This window comes from Cyprinus carpio, chromosome B18 (assembly GCF_018340385.1).
Source record: "Cyprinus carpio isolate SPL01 chromosome B18, ASM1834038v1, whole genome shotgun sequence".
Lineage (NCBI taxonomy): Eukaryota > Metazoa > Chordata > Actinopteri > Cypriniformes > Cyprinidae > Cyprinus > Cyprinus carpio.
This window is the reverse complement of record NC_056614.1, coordinates 11,364,411-11,382,550: the sequence shown is the minus strand read 5'-3', so window position 1 is coordinate 11,382,550 and position 18,140 is coordinate 11,364,411. Positions and strand designations below refer to the sequence as shown.

At 35.3% G+C, this 18,140-nt stretch overlaps 1 protein-coding gene across 3 annotated transcripts in view; it reads right to left on the bottom strand.

The window, feature by feature from the left end:
• Positions 1-18,140, bottom strand: part of kcnab1a (potassium voltage-gated channel subfamily A regulatory beta subunit 1a) — a 144,490-nt gene that overhangs the window by 91,553 nt on the left and 34,797 nt on the right. Inside the window, exon 1 of one of the 3 annotated variants that reach the window (XM_042743817.1) lies at positions 7,176-8,604. The exons of the other annotated variants lie outside the window; for them this stretch is intronic. Within the exon in view, the coding sequence (XP_042599751.1) occupies positions 7,176-7,387 (212 nt within the window). The 5' untranslated portion in view covers positions 7,388-8,604. Of the gene's footprint in view, positions 1-7,175; positions 8,605-18,140 lie in introns of those variants that run through there. 3 annotated transcript variants of the gene reach the window in all.

Genomic DNA, 18,140 nt, shown 5'->3' with positions numbered 1-18,140 from the left:
GGAGTAAAATGAAGTTGCTGTTGGTCAACTGTTTTGAAGCCCTGCAAATTTATTTAGATATTTGTACATTGTACCATTCTAAAGATTGGGCTCGGTAAGGTTTTTAATGCTTTTGAAAGAGTTCTATTATAGCTTACACTATTAATAAAAATACAATAAAACCTAACCCTATTCTAATCTATCCTATCCTAATCTAATTTCAACCCCAGTTCCAATAAAGCTGGGATATTTTGTAAAATGCAATAAAAATCTGTGATGTTAATTCTCTTAAACCTTTATTTTATTAACAAAAGTACATAGAAAAGATTCCTAATGTTTTCACTGACCAATTCAATTGTAATTTGTAAATATAAACAAATTTTGATTTTGATGGCTGCAACATACTCCAATTGTTTAAGAATTGAGAATACTAATTGTTAAAGTTTTGCATGGAATTTTTTGTACAGTCTTGCTTCATACAAGACTGCTCATCAGTCAGCAGTCATTATTGTCTAATTCTCCTTTTCATGATGGGCCATACATTTTCAATGGAGACAGATCTGCTGGCCTGTCAGTCACATCCATGTGTCTACGAAACCAAACTGTTGTAGTACATGCAGAATGAGACCTGCCATTGTCTTGATTTAAAAGCCATGGACTTCCCATGAAAAATATAATCTTGATGGCAGTATGTGTCTGTACAATCCCAATACATGTCAATGGTACCTTTGCACATATCCCAGTCACCTATGCCGTTTGCACTAATGCACTCCCATACCATGACAGATGTTTGCTTTTGCATCTGTCACTGGATGGTGCTTTTGGTCTTTGGGACTGAGAATTTGATGCACGTTTTTTATAAGAACAAGCTGAAAAGTGGTATCATCTGATCACAACACACATTTCCACTGTCTTTTTGACTGTCTGAGATGAGCTCTGGCCCAGAGAACCTGGTGGCATTGCTGCATTGAATTGATGTATAGTTTTGTCTTTGCATAACAGAGATTTAAGTTGCATTTTTTTTTTTTTAATGCAGCGGCAGACTGTGGTAAATGAGACTGATTTTCTGAAGTACTCCTGAGCATGTGGCTATATTTAACACCGCAGCATGATGGTTTCTTACACAATGACATCTGAGGGCTCAAAGGTCATATACATTCACCTGAGGTTTCCTGCCTGCCCTACATGTATTGAGATTTCTCTGGATCTTTTGACAATATTATGCATGGTAGTTGGTAAAAATTCTTTGCAATTTTTGCATTGAGAAATGTTTTTTTTTTTTTTATTTGTTTGGCACTTATCTCATGAAATTTAGCACAAAGTGGCTTTGCTGGCAAAGACTGAGATGCTCCTTTAATACAATATATGATCACCTCACCTATTACCAATTCATCTGCTCATTGTAGACTGTTTCAAACAGTTTAACTTGGGTATTCCACAACCTTTTCACTTTTATTTTGCCTCTGTTCCAACTTTTTTGGAGTGTGTTGCAGCCATCAACATCAAAATTTGTTTATATTTGCAAAATACATTTAAGCTGGTCAGTGAAAACATTGGAAAACTTTTATTTCTACTTTTGTCAATTAAGTAAAAGTGAATTAACAAATCACAGATTCTTGACTTCATAGAAGTGACAATTTATGAAAAGTTCACAAGTTCAAGTTTGACAAGTTTAAGCTTCAAAAAAGTTTCAAAGTTCTAAACTGAACTCTCAATCAAAAAAGCCAAGAGGTTACTTAAATATAGAAAGTTCTAATCCTTAAAATCTACTAGTAAAAGTACTAAGTTTTTGTTAAACCCTTTACATTCTACAGACACCTTTATTCTCATTCATGGATGTTAAAGGCGTTTAATGAAACTTTTGGGTGAATCTCTTCGCTATGATCTTTCAGTCTGATCTCCTGCTTTGAAATCTTCACAGAGAAGCTCTTCATTGCCTCCCTATAAATCCCTTTAAAGGTCAGCCATGACAACTGGAATATTCACACCAGAAGAAAAAAAATTTTTTTACATCTATTTTTTACATACATCTTTGTATCCTCAGGGTCAATTCACACACAGAATGGATCAATCTCTGTTTACCTGTTCTCTATTCATGCTACATTACAGGATCCATTTCAAAGGTTGCCTCAAAACCTATTAAACCTCTGTGACTTGTAAGTGGTTTTCAGAGGATTATTGGTCACAATTGGCCGCTTCCTCTCATTCTTCATTTACAATTTCAAATTGGCCACCACTGATCCTGTTCGACCAATCTGGACTTGGAGCTGGTTTCAACTTCACTGAGGTATCATAGAAAGGTTTTAACTCAAGTGCCAGCTGTAGATGTTCATCCAGTATTTTTACTCAGCAGTTCATGTTCAAGATAGGTGATGAACGTTTGTAAGGAGTTACTGTGAAGAGAAAAAAAATGGGTCTAATGGGTCTCCAGGGTTTCTATTGCAGCACTAAACAAAGACACAATGAAGCCTACTGGCCTCCGATGTTTACCATGACTGAGCACGTATGAGCGTGTGTAATGAGAGCAGTAATAGAAAGCTTCCTCCCGAGCAGCTACCTGTCAGGCCTGTACAATGAAGTCATGATGGACATGCAGAGCTATACGTATAACATCTAGAAACCCAATCCTCCTCTATCTGCTGCTCACTCACACACTGTACACTCCTGTACACACACAAGCCCTCCTGCACTTTTAATGCTGTCCTGACGGGCTGTCAACGACACAGAGATCACTATCAACACAGACAGGGAAGAGAGAGAGAGGGGAGGAGAGAGAAGCATACACACACTAGTGCTCTGTGTAGTAGATATGAAGACAAACATTGGATCTGAGAAACAAATGTTTATTTTTTATTTTTTATTATTGAAAGCAAGTGATAATAATGGGAACGTTGATCAGAAGTCAATTTAAGAAGGGTGTTAACAAGCTTCCACAGGATGAACAACAGTTTAAGCTTTTAGAGGTGTACAGTTTGAAATGTTATTTTTAGAGATTCAAAATATACATGTTCCACATCTGTTATCAACCAATATTAGAGAGCTTTTTATGTTGGATATGTAATTCATATTTAATTGGATATTCAATATGAAACTTAAAGTTAACTTTTAATAATATTAAATAAATAATTGATTAACACTGTTATATGTAATCATTATCAAATCTTAAAATCAGTATCCACTTTCAGATGGTACATTATAATGCTGTAGTGCCTAAATTTGATTGATTGATACTTGATTGATCCTTTACAGAATTTTTTTTTTTTTTATGGCAGCTTCAACACACAAAACACAGCACCACATGTAACAAACAAGTCATTTATAAATTCATTTATATCAATTAAAATAACTGATTTTAGTTTTTAATATTTTATTTTTTATTTATTTAGACAAAGTTATAGAATTTTTATACTGGCCAGTTATCAGTTATCAGCCAGAAGATGATATATAAAATAAGGAGCACCTTAACATATCTGCTAGAAGTTCAATATCTGTGTCTTAACCACAACCACCAAAAAATGTTAACTGAAATATTTTTGAAATAAAATATGGTATATTAACAGATTGAAAAAATTTTTTTGAATCTAATAATAATAACTAAAATTACTCAAATAAAAATAAAGCTAAATATAAATATTTAAGAGAAACTAATAATAATATTAAAACACACTGAATTTGGAATTACTGTAACAGTGAAAAAAATCCATTCAAAATATTAAAATAAAACATTCAAAAGATTAATAAATACTAAAATAACACTGCTGTGGAACCCTACTATGGTTAGTTGAGTTCTCAAGCACTTGGAAGAAACAGCAAATGTTATTCAACTTCAAAACATTTGACACTTATTAAAATTATGTAACAACAACACCAGCTTATGACTGATTACAGTGTTATTTTTGATCGGTACCTTGTGGTGCAATTCATCAGCCAGAAGATGTATCAACACTGTACATGATGACTTTGAGTTCAGGGGAAGAACAACTCAACACTCTGTCTAGAGAGGATTAGAGGGCGACACACAGGACGTGTTCTTCCTTTCAAACAGCTACATGCCATGCAACCAAATGGAACAGAACACATGGGTGTAGAGAGGTGTTCTTTATTTTTCAAAGAACTTTTTTTTTTTGTTGTTTTTTTTTGACATCTTAAAAACTTGGTTTGAGACCCTTATAAACACCAGGATGGGCTGTAAGGGGGAGACTACCCAGTGGTGAAGCATCTGGGTACGCAGGGTATGCAGGTGCATATAGTTTGGGGGCCCGGCGAACCGGGGGTAACTTGTAATAGTGCCCGGCCCTTTCCCCGTGTCATTTTCTCTCTCTCTCTTCATCATTACACAGCTATTAAAATAGTTCAGTTTTGGTTTTAAATGGCAAAGTGGTCATATTTTGTTTTTTATTTCTTTATTAAGTTAATAAAGAAGGAGAATATGTTTGGAACATTTTATGTTTGTTAAATTCAAGTTTTTGGTTTTTAAAGGAACCACCAAGCAGCCAGTGGCAGACAGTGAGTTGAGCATAATGTTTGATCAATTTAGCCTTCTCAAACCAACACGACTTGCCTAAAATAAACAGACATAAAACACTTCATGCATTTAACAGTATTAATTTAAACATTTCACCTAGATAGATGAGCGCTGTTAGGCGCATATCCAATCATTTGTGTGGAGAGTAGAAGCTAAAGCGCGCTTTGCAGGACATGAAGGTGCCAGCGCAATCACTTTATATTTATTTTTTAAGAACAGTGGAAACTTAAAAATAAGCCAAAATTTCTACTCATAAATTTAATATAATCAAAAAATCAAAAAAACAAAGTTCCTACTTTTACTCACAATCACTCACAATATCCACAAAAAATCGTGCTTTTGTAAAATAAGGAAAACAAACAGGATGCGCTTTCTGTCTTGAGCGGGAGCGCTTCACTGACATGATAAATCTATCTATCTATCTATGTTAAAATGAAATAATTCAATTCGAAAACAAAAACTCTTTCATTATGTAATCCGTAAAGATGCATTTCTCTCTGAAGGCACATCCAATAAGGAGATGCCGAGTCAGGTTAGTCAAATTCATTTTTGCAACACTGACTCAGAAAACATTAGTTTATTAACAAATAATTTAAATATTCCCTCACTATTTTTTTTTGTTTTTTTTGCATATGGGTCCAGGGCTGACTTGCTACGCCACTGAGACTACCATCTCATATCTCATACATACAGTAGATTAAATAATGGCACAGATGGACCCACCACCTCCAAAGTACTTGGTTAATTTATCTATTGAGTACTCAGGCAGATGACAAAACCAAAATATCCATCTCTAGAAATGACAGGGCTGGTCTGAGGTCAAAAATCTCTGGGGAGTGACTGTAGAGGATCAGAAGAAGGAACAAAAGAGAAGACATTACAGCCTGTATACTGTCAGATACACACCACCAAACTCACCACACACACACACATACATACATTTGTTCCAATTTGGTACATCTGATCTACTCAGACACTTATAGTAATAAAAAAAAAAACCTTTGAACTTATTTCCAGAGAATAGCATGTCATCTCAGATTCATAAGATAAGATAATAAGATACACACAACGTAAGAGGATATTCTATAAAAATTAAAATCAAAACTGATCCTATTTTCCTTCCTAATACATCTTCCTGATCTTATTGTGCATGGTTCAGTGCATGCTTTTTCAAAGACAAATGCTTTTCTTCATAATTCTTTCATCAAAATGTAATAACTTGCCAAAAGTCCAATTTTTCAACTCCTTCCATCCAATCCCCTTTCATAAACCCTGTCCCTTTCAACATCCTGTCACTTCTCACATTCCAGTCAATTCCCAATGGATAAAATTAAGTCATGCCCTATATTTTTCCTCATTGTATTTTCTGTTTCACTTGGAAATTTCCATTAATTTTCATACGTATGTGTACCAAAGTTAACATTTGGTGAACTCGATTCAAAAATTGTACCTTTGTAATTATAACAGCTTGTCACAGTGGCAGTGCCCATAAAGGGACAACTATGTTCCCCTAAAATATGCATATTAGTACCTCAGAGTAGTAATATGTAACCTTATAAGGTGCTACTATTAACTTTTTTGGGTAAATAAGGTACAGTATAAGCATGTCCATTTGAAGGTACTGCCCCAGTGACGAGATGGTACAATTAACCCAAGAGTTCAAGAGTGTAGCATAAAGATTGACTAATAAATCTAAAAGGCACAAATTAACCAAATATCAAAGCTGCAGTGTTTGCTATGCTGCAGGATTATAAAGTACATAGTACATTTATTATTATTATTATTTGTAAATGATTAAAAACAGAAGCCCTAGAGCCATCATCATTTCAGGGTACAAAGTAATTTGGTAAACCTAAAGCCTAACATGACCACTGCTTTAATGTTCTGTGTGTGATGTGCTGATTCAGGACATCAGGTGAAAGACACTAATGTGGTCCACACAACATTTGCATTTAGAAATGTTTATTCTGCAATTAGGCTCAGAAACCACTGGCACCTGCGCACACTCCCACACAGGCACAGCACATCCCACCAGAATCCAGAACATGTGCAGCAGAGAAGGTAGAAAATACCCTGAAATCACTGAAAATATTGCATCAAATCAAGCAACATCACAAATAGAAAATGATCATGAATAATCAAAGAAAAAACACCTATAATTATGCTCTCCTAGAACAGGGAGAGGGGAAACACTCCAAAGAATCAACTGTCTGGATATTCCCAGCACGTAATGAAGCATCAATCTGAGAACTGTGCTTCCTAGAGTGTAAATATGGAATAGCAAACAATTATGGTTTGTTTGTCCTGAGGAACTCAGAGCTAACAGAGCGAGCTCAGCTAACAAAGATGAACAGAGCAAGGAGATCAAGAGTGGGTCAAACCCATATATCACACTGATGAAACACTCTATCTCTGATGAACAGTAACATCCTTTAAGTGATGGACAGGGACAAATATACCATCTGGACCACCACAATTCATACAAAACATCATGTCAAACCCTTAAACAACTACTACTTATAACTTATCTTAAAACTGATCTCAAAAGAGTTTGAGAGGATGCAATTCTCCATTCACCATTCCAGCAAGAGAAAAAGCCACAGGTGAAGGGATCCCTGGATGGAAGAAATGGAAATGAAGGAAAGTATTAAGGAGGGAGAGAGAGACATACCGGTACTTCATGCCGGTGAGCTTGCCGGTGGACTCTTTGAGGGAGATGTGGTGGCGTGGGGTAAAAGAGCCAAAGCTCCGGGCGATGATGGCAACCGTGCGGAACTTTGCCCGTGCCGCGTTCACCACGTTGGGGCTGGTGGTGTTCGTTTTTCCATGGTCCCCATTTCGACCCTTCAGATTGTGGTCCGTGCAAGCGATTGAGACCTGCATGCTGGATGAGGAGGATGAAGAAGATGCAGTCTACAACACAGAGAGGACACACTGAGGGATCATGTGGGGGTCACAGTCCCGACCTTCCTCCTTGATCCCGTCCTGTGGATACAGTCAAAGCAGCAGCAGAGAAACTGCATCAATTATTGAGCACAAGGAAAAAGGAGGCGTCTAAACAGTCCAAAAGTTGCGTTGTTCCTTGTCCAAGACGTTGCTCGGTGAAAAATACAACTGTTAAGGCTGCGTCGGGGTCAATGAGCCACAGAATGAGAGCTGCAGAATTGTCCGGAGGAGGAGAGGAGATTCCCGCAGCACTGAGAGGATCCTCGCATGGTCAGCCACAAAAAGCCCGCCTGCTGAAGGGGGGAGGAGAGGAGGAGGAAAGGAGGGAGTGATGTCAAGACCGGACAGCATAAATCCACAGCTCTGCTGACACTTCTCTCCTCTCTTCTGAGGTCGTCCTCTTTTCTTACACTCTCTCTCACAAACATTCATTCACTTCCTTCAGCTGATAATAATTTGAGCTTCTAATGAGCTTCTTTCCTGCCTTTTCTTTTTCTGTTTACTCTCTTTTCCTCTCTTTTCTGTTTAGAACCATTTATTTATTTTTTTGGTGAGCTCAGCAGTGATGCTTCATCTGCGCTACAGCTCTGGGGGAATGAGCAATAGGCAGTCGTCCACGTCTGTTTACAGCGCTCTCTACCTCCTTTTATCTGCCTCGCTCTCTTTCTTTTCCAGCGTATCGCACTCTTGCTCCACTGCTGTGGAGCGTAATGTCTGTGACACAGACCAAGCGCAATGTTTCGTGCACCTGTGCACACATGAGCTCAACACTCTTTCAGTGCTAAGCCTGAAACCAACAAATGCTAAATTGAAAGCTGTTAAAAGATCTTTTGAAGGTTATCAGTGAGGTTAAAAACCTATTCAAGCCCTTTAAAGGTTAAGTGTGTAATTTTAGGTTAAAATACGTTCTTGTATCAGAGCTAAATATGCAAAAACAACTACAAATAAGATATCTGTTGGCTGATTACTACTAGGGTTGGGTACCAAAACCCGTACCTTTATGACCGGTACCATTTTCAGTGCCACTTAAATGCCTGAGCTGTAAGCTGAAATATTCACCCTCTGGTGCTCTGAAACACATGTAAGAAGCATCATCACTGCACATGATCGGTAGTTAAATTATACTGCATTCATGTGGTGTCAGATAAAAAAATCACGAGAACACAATTCGGAAAGCTCTGATAATACAAATCCAACATCTTTGTTGTAAGTTTAGTGTCCATTTTGTTTTTATATTCCGATATGATTTCCTGGAACGTCATGAGTTCTATTAGTTCTGAGTTGCATATGTGGAGTTTCTGCGCATGGGCACCCTCCGTTGTCCAGTATGAGTGAAACAGACATTGCATATATTTATAGCATAGCGATAGATTAATGGCCAATCCATCCAATTTTGGGTAAAAATATGAAAAATAATACTTCTCTTAAAAGAAATGTGAAGCAGATATATGATAATCCATGTTTTTCTCCAGTGTACAGGTTTTTTTTTTTTTTTTAAGTATCGGTTCAGGCACCGGTACCATTTTAAAAATATTGATTTTGCACTGGTAAAAAAAAAAAAAAAAAAAAAACATAAACCAAGCCTAATTACAACACAAAGTGTAGCATTGTGGCACTATCAATACATTGGTCTGTTTGTTTGAATATCCCAACCATCAACACTGACTCAACCAATATTGTCAGTTTAAGGCAGAATTACCTGTTTGTTCAACTGCAGATGGGAGGTTTGTTTAGGAAACCTGTTTGAAAAAATAAAAATACAAATAAATATTCCCTACATCCAAATACATCTACTTCCATACTATATGTATTATGCGAAAAGCAGTTTGAGTAAATGAAATTCATAATCCTCAATATAACAGCAAAAGTGAGCATGGTAAATGTAGTAAATTTGGGTAGTATTCGTACTACACACATTCATACTGTTATAGAACATATTTTTTTTTAAAACAGTTGCAAAGTTCCTATCATGCAAGGAATGAGGTATAAAGGTAACTGAAGAGTTGTATTAAATCTAAACAATGTTGGCAGCACTTCATTTTACAGTCCTGTTCCGCATGTGCATACTATATACTTCTTATAGTAATTACAATACAATAACTGGGTAATAACTAGGTAATAACCCTGAACTGAACCCTAACCCTAATCCTAACCCTAACCCATGTAGTTACCTTGTATTAACCAGTACTTTCTTAGTACATGTACTGAAAAAAAAGAGGACCCACACTGTTTTTCAATGTGAACCTTAAAACAATAAATTTATCACTTTAGTGTCTAATTTATTTGGTGTTATTCAGCACAACACAAACCTACAGACCTACACACACATATACAGTATAATCAAACAAACAGCCAACATACACATTTGAGAAAAATTAAAGGAGACATGACAGTCTCTGTTATTAATTCTAGTATATTAGCTACTTTGAGTCAGTTGCCACTATTATGACCTCATTTAAATCCATTACAAATCAATTGACCTCTGCTTGAGTGCTGGAGTGCTAATTGAACCTCCCGATCTGGAATCACTCTAATATATGACTCCCCAGTGCCTGTACAGTATTCTTAGCATTACCTAAAGTTCTTTGGGGACAATGTTTCCCTTGTAAAGTTGGATGTTACTGCTGAGCTTGTGTAACAGTGACATGGTGTAAAAGGAAATGAGACTGAAGGGGAAAAAAATAACTAAATAAACCTGGGTGCTTTTAACCAGTCAAGTACCTCATGCCAAAATGCCTTCAACTGCAATCTCCAGCCCTCTTCCATCTCTTATAAGTAAATTTACTGATCGATACAAGATCACACTCACACTTAGTGCAGTGTTGGTTTCATATGCTTGCCATTAAATCTTTCCGCTATAACTGTGGGTCTCAAATCAATACTGATCAATGGAGCAGTGGAAATTTTATGACTCTTACCATTCACCCGATAGTTGCTCATTAAACCAGGAAGCTCTACAAGATGACACCTAGAAACAAAGTACCCTGCTGTGTCTATGGAAACCACAGCGAGTGGAATAAGTTTCTATTAAAATGCTTCCACAAAAGGCTAATTTTTATTTTTCACAGTAGCAGCAGTTACATCTGTTTTATTGTTCTGTAATAGTCAGCTAAAAACTTATTGTGATTAACATGTGAACGAGTGCCATGACAGCACATCTAATTTCTCAGATCCAATTTTTGCCACCCCCACGAATCACAGAACAATTACTGCACAGGCCAGCAACCTCAACTCTGTCCCAGTTTTTTTTCTAGATCATTCTTTGAGCCATACAACACCTTTTTGAGCCATTTTGGTACTCATATATGACCGCTGGCTGGTGGCTCCAATGTTTCTGCATGTGATACATGGTAATAGCAGGACATATTTGAAGAGGGGTGCAATTAAAGATGAGGCACATTAACCACCCAAGCTGTGGACCACTGTATTCAAAAATTCAGGTAAACATACGCCACTCTCCGGATGAGCTGCACTCCACAGACCATTTCACACCATAAATACTCAATCAGTAGCTGAGCGTCCAGTTGTACATGAGTTAGAGGACTTCTTTTGAGTGGTGTGGGGGTGGTGATTCTCTATCAACCACTGAAAGACGTTTAACAATAGTGTTTGATTTGCATCAGAACCTGTATCAGAACAATGAGGATAATTACTATGCAAGCGATAGAGATGGCATCAGAGACATGGCAACACAGTATGACGAGATCCCTCTGTCCTCTCCCTGACCTCAACAGCACTGACACCTTTGACCTCTCTGCTAATGTGGCTGGGGAAAGACTTTTTTTCACTGGAGAATAAAAACTTAAGCTTGCGTTCTGATTGGTCGAAAATGCATGTTCAAAAATTGACTTATGGGAAAGATTAAGATGTAATTAAAAGAAGGCAAGTTTACAGAGGTTTTCCCACAGGAAAAGCCATTTATTAGCCATGGAGCTTTTTTGGGTCTATAATGTTTATACTTTGGCAAATATACAGTGTTTCCGAGAAGTATTTTGTAACCACACTAAAATAATGTTGTTGCAAGTGGAATTTATATTAAAGAAAATTTATTTTTTTTATTTTATTTTTTTTCAGTAAATCACAAAAATATTTTCCTCAGTTTTAAATCAAAATTGTACTGACTGCAAACTTTTGAATAATTCTGTCAAAATATACACTTGCATTCAAAAGTTTGACCCCCCCCCCAATGCCCCCCACCCCTTGCTAAAAATTCAGCTTTACCATCACAGGAATAAATTACAATTTAACATATATTAATATAAAACAATTATTTTAAATTGTAATACCATTTCAAAATATTACTGTGTTTTTGATCAAATAAACTGATTAAACTGTAGGCATAGATTTTTATTTGCACACATTTTTTGTCTAAAATTGGAATGTGTTAAATCACACAGTTAATGTGGCATTCCTTTGTGATAAAAAATATATAAACAATAATAAAATTAGTGTCACTTAAATGTAATGTATTTGCACAAGAAATCCTTGACTATGGGTGCTTAAAACACACAAATTACAATTTCTTTTCACTCTGTCGCTAGCATCTTTGGTTGTCATCACCTTGATACCATTTTTGAGAATGGATTAGGAATTCCAGGTCATTTCTTTCTCAAGGTTGTTACAGCCATGCAGTCAAGCCAAAACCTTGCACAGAGACACAACAACTAACAGAATGTGAATGTGACATAAGTCTAAAATGACGGCAAGATCAGGGATAACCTGCCCTCTTTCTTGTGCATTTCAGGTAAGTGAATGTAAAACCCATGTAATCATGCAGATGCATGCCGGTTTTATGCATGAAATGAAAACTTATACTAGTAAATGACAGCAGTTATTTTTTTGACGCTGCAACTTGACCAATACAATACATTGACATGTTGTTTATATGTATGTCAATTTCACCTGCACCGGCATTTCAAATAACCCTTAGAGGGTCACCATTACATAACCCTGTATGCCATCAGTATCCCTGGTGTCTGAAAACCCTATTTATTTCCAGACACCCATACCTCACTGCTTGACTAAACTAATGAGATTACAGAGTATATTTTGAAGCTTGAATGATAAAAACTCACTGTGTGATCCCAAAGGCTGAAGCACTATTGACTTTTCTACATTCCCAAATCAACAGGGACCACTGGGTATATTGTATATCCAATTACTGACTGCATAAACAGCAGATGATTGTGGGTAATATTGCTTATGATGATCTTATAAGGTGCAGGGTAAGTGCAGGGTAAGTGCAAAGTGTACACAAATTTTAACACAAATGAGACTACAATTAGCTATAGTAAGATTTCCAAAAACCACTGATTGTTCCTAGTCCTGTTAACATATTGAAATATTTGCATGCAGGGTGCTTAGGATTTAATAAAGCATTTATGGGAAGTGAATGGTGCAATTATACATAAATACACTCTATGCTGCCCACTAGAGGAATGGACTGTATTTGCTACAGTTTTGCCACATTATAGATTTATCCATAATAACTTTACAAACAAACATAAACCCTAAAGGCGCAATGCCTTAGTTTTGTTCACTGCTGTGTGTACAGTATGTGTGAGAAAGAGCACATTTGGACCCTGGTGTGACGTAAAATGAGGTGAAAAAGACCGAAGGGCAGGAAAAATCTCTCTCAGTTCTCCACAGTGTGGGAGGACAGATAGACACTCACTCCACAGCACTCTATGAACACCTAACCCATTTATGCACACACAAACACTGCGCCTTAGGACATGCATGAACATTAAACTCCATGAAAAATGAAGTGAAGTGAAGAATGGAGTCCATTTCTATGCAATCTTACAGCAAAGGCAAATATTCTTCTTCAGTTCAGCTCACTACAAATTAGCATTTCACTCAGACTCACAGAGCTTAAGATGTTTAAAGTCCTGGTGCCTCATTAAGCACTGAAAAACAGTGGCGCCCCCAGAAAATTTTAATAGGGGTGGCCAGATGAGGCCACAGTAAATCTTGGGGTGGCACATCAAAAAATAAATAAATAAATAAAGGGTTCGCAATATTGACAAAAAAATTATATCTCTGTGATTTCTGGGATTTTATCGATAACGAAAATTAGACAATATTTTGCTGTGTGTGTTATTGTGCTGATATCTTATTTCTAAGTGTGCTGACAGCTGAGGCTTTTTTTTTTTTTTAACCCTTACGCCATTTTTTTCTAAAAGTGTGCACCATCTTTTAAGTCAGACACTTGCATTTGGGCTGTTACCAAGCAAATGCAATCAGTATCAACACAATTGATCTTTGCAATGCAGAGAAAACAGAAACTGCATCTGAAGTGCCATTTAGATGTTTTTACACACTGTTTAATGGAGCTCTGAGGGACATGGAATACTTTAACCTGGAGTTACAAATTAATAAATAATGTTTTGATATTTTAAACATAAAACATTGAAAACTGATGTTTGAAATTGTTTAAAAAATGAAATGGTACCTTAAATTAATGTGAAATTAAAACAGCCAGTAGGTGGCAGCGAGTCACTGTTAATAAGTGAGTCATTGCGATTGAACCGAATCATTTAAACGGTTGATTCATTCAGGAACGAAACACTATCATGTTGCTCAGAGAGGCAAGTGGCAGTGGCTGTGTTTGGAATGATTTTTGTTTTTAGAAATAGAGCGCAAAAACTGAATATGTTGTCTAAAACGTAAAACTCTTGATATTAACTTCTTGTTTATTGAACTGTTAATATAAAATCAATGTCACATTTGCAATTATGCAGACTTCTGGAGAAAAAAGTCATTCTTCGTGTGATAGTAACTATATTAAATGATATATAAATTATATAGATCTAAAATTAATAGATTTAAAATCGATTTAAATTAATAGTAGCCACTGCAAATCATCCTAGGGGCGTGGCCACCCCTGGCCACCCCTAGGGGGCGCCCCTGCTGAAAAAGAGCTAGCCGTTCATCATTGTAAAATGTCTTGGTGTCCTCATGTGACACACAAGACTACCTACTAAGAATAATTACAAAAATTACTTTCAATTGCTTTGTAAATTGACTTTTTTTTTATTTTGACAATTTTAATCAAATCTAATTAAATTAAATTAAAAACATTTATATTAAATCTATACATCTTTATACTAATATTATGTATAAATATTGTGTATAATTACTGTGGTGGGGCCTTTTAAAAATGAAATGAAATGAAATGAAATGAAATGAAATTAAATTAAATTCCAACTATAAAATATACTTAAAATACTAAAAATGTTAAATTTTTGTTGTGGAGACAGAGGAAATATTCTCATGGCAGGAAAAATAAATAAAAATAAAAATAAAATAAAATTATAATTTACTCGCCTTCCACTTCCAAATCTGTATGTATTTCTTTCAGTTATTGGACACAAAATAAGATATTTTGAAGAATATGAGTAACCAAACAGTTGACGGTAGCCAAAAATAAATAAGTAATAAATAAATAATAATAATAATAAAATACTACTACTAATAATAATAAAATACTATGGAGGTCAATAGCTACCGTTTACTGTTTGGTTGCATTCTTCAAAAAATCTTGTTTTGTGTTCAGCAGAAGAAACTTATACAGGTTTGGAACAACACAAGAGTGATTAAATGATGACAAATTTTAATTTTGGGGTAATTTATCGCCTAAGCTATTTCTATATTATTTATTTCTTAAACCCTTTCAATCAACGCTGAGCAACACAATCAGATCTTTCACAACACTAAAAAAGCAACCATATTCCCCACAGCAAAATGACAGATGCCATACATTAGAGAAATCTGTTATGCAGATTTACTTATTTCAAATCACTATGGCAACCTTGCTGGAAAATTGCTGGGGTAAATGAGAATGACACAATGGAAGAAATGTGTGTAAAACCAAGTGTCTGAGGACAGAGTATAAAGTTGATTCTTTGCAGCAATCAAAACCACTGGTTTGTAAACGGTTTTTATTACTGCACAGAAATGAAGATGGAAGTATTGGGAAATGTATAAAGCTTGTTCACAGACAGAAACAGGAAGACCTCTAAAGACAAACAACACATCGCCTTGGGAGCTTCTTAAATTACCTGTTTTTTGACCTTGTATAACTTCATTATCCCTCCCCTGAGACCATTTCTCTCTTTATCTCTGTTTCTCACTCACTCCCTCTTTAATGTCATTGATCCTGTAAACACAATCCTTCGGAGGACATCTGACTTTCACTAGCAACCAAAACCCTCAGATGCTGATGTCCACTACAGAAGACAAAGCTTTAAAAGCCATTTCTCACCATTAAGGTGTGATTTTTCATTAAAAGCAACATGGCTTTGGTGACCTTGTCCCATAATTTATTTTTTAACTGCCTCTTTATACATTGTTTTTTTTTTTTATGTGTCAGATGAAAGCATTGAGGTACCTCTACAATATCTATGGCTTCAATTCAAGGTCATTCATATCAGTAAAAATAAGAAATAAAAACAACACATCATTTGAGGTATTGTAATTGGTGAAGTTTATGTACCATAATAAAAGTACATTTGTCCACCCCAGACAACACCATATACCATGCATACATCTGTGCACTTAGCATTTTAATTAAAAAATGTATCCACAGTAGATCCAAAAAACAACAATCTAGGAATATTTTAAATAATTTCACAAATTTCAGAAGGATATTTGAATTACATTGTGCAATTAAATACTTATTATAAATGTTCATATTTATGCACTGTAAAAACAAATCATGTTGTATTTACAGTAGTTTACAGTAGCTGCAGTTTCCAGAGATTTAGTGTAATTTCTTAGGGATAATGTTTCAGGTATTATGGCATGGCATATTGGTGCCTGTATATTTATAGTAATGTTAATTTGCAATTATACTTGAACAAATCTGAGTTTTTAACCTTAAAATGTACTGATAACTACCATAATAATACAGGTGGTAGAATAGAAAGTCACATGATCAATCAGAGTTTACGCTACTTGGCCTGATCACAAAAATACGCACAGGGTTATACACAAAGACAAAACACTGAAACAACACTAAAATAATGCAATAAACATGAACAAAATACCATAAAATCTAACACAAAACTTGAATGTACATTACTGCTGACACAAATAAGACAATAAGACTAATAAGACATAAGCAAAGCTATTAAAAATAAAAAATCTATTTAAAAATCATATTTGATGTGTCAGTCATGGATTTATGGAATGTCTTTTTTATATAATTTCCCCTGTAACATTATACAGTAATTCCTATATTTTTTTAAATGGTATTTTACAGTTAAATCCATAAGGCAATTATTATTATTATTATTATTTTATTTTTATTTTTTTACAGTATAGGATATGGTAACCAAATGTAAGAGTTTACATTTCTACATTACATATATACATTATTATTATTATTATTTTCATAATTCTTTTAACAGTGTAGAAATGGAGCTGTAGGGAAAATACAACGCAGACACAATTTTGTAAACGTGTAAGTGTGTGTCTGTATGTGGGTTTGCAAAAGGTCTTTCAAAGTTCAAACCGCTCTGTTATTATATTAATCTGTAATATTTTCTATTGGACAAGGTCATCATTTATTATTTCTCAAGTCCATAACAATTTGTTGATGGTTTTGAAAGGACATTAAATGCTACAAATCACCGTTAGCTTGAAAAATAATCCTGAACACATGGTGTCCACTCTCAAAATGTATCTTTTTGAAAAAGAAAAAAAAAGGAAAAAAAGATTATTATATTCTTGCTTTGTAAAACATTTTTTTTTCTTTGTGTTTAAATAATTTATGCATCCGAGGGTGAAAGAGAGGTAGGCAACATAAGAAGAGTACTATTGACCAAAGTCTGATATTCCAACAGAAATATTCAAAGCACGTTTCCTGTAAAAGTGTTGTGCCCGTCAGGTTGTTTGGCAAGACATCTCAGGGATGCTGGAACTTAACATCACAGTTTCCTTTCACAGATTCAGTACCACATACTTGAAAACAGACTGAAAGAATCACTGGAGGCTTCTATGAATACATCTAACAACAGAAAAATACCAACACAACTCAAATACATGCAAAATTGCTCTATGACAACTGATTGGTTGTCTAAAATTGCCTATAGGTGATTTGGATGCTGACTGAGATCTGCGTTCTGTACAAACAAATTTAATATTTCCCGGTTATATACACTGCCATTCAAATGTTTGGTGTCAGGATTGTATTTATTATTTTTTAAAGAAATAGGCTAAATTAATACTTTTATTGAGCAAAGAATGATCAAAAGTTATAATGCTACAAAACTCTGAATGCTGTTCTTTTGAACTTTCTATTTATAAAAGAATCCTGAAAAAAAAAAATAATCCTGAGTTGTCCAATTTGATAAATGTTTCTTAAACACCAAATCAGCATATTAGAATGACATCTGAAGGATCATGTGACACAAATAACTTTTAAATAAATATTAAAACTTAATAAACTGTAATAATATTTCACAATGCTACTGTTCCACCATATGGATTTTAAAAACGTTTGAAAAGTAAAGTAAATGAAACGCCTTATACAACAAAAACAAACAGCAGCATAAATTGGAGAGTTGATGGCGATGGCGGGTGGAACTATTGTTTTTCCCTGAAAGCTGAGATTGTGGTGTGAAGTGTTTTGTTTGCGAGCTAAAAAGGCAGAATAATCATGCATAATCATGTCCAGTGGCCTTAA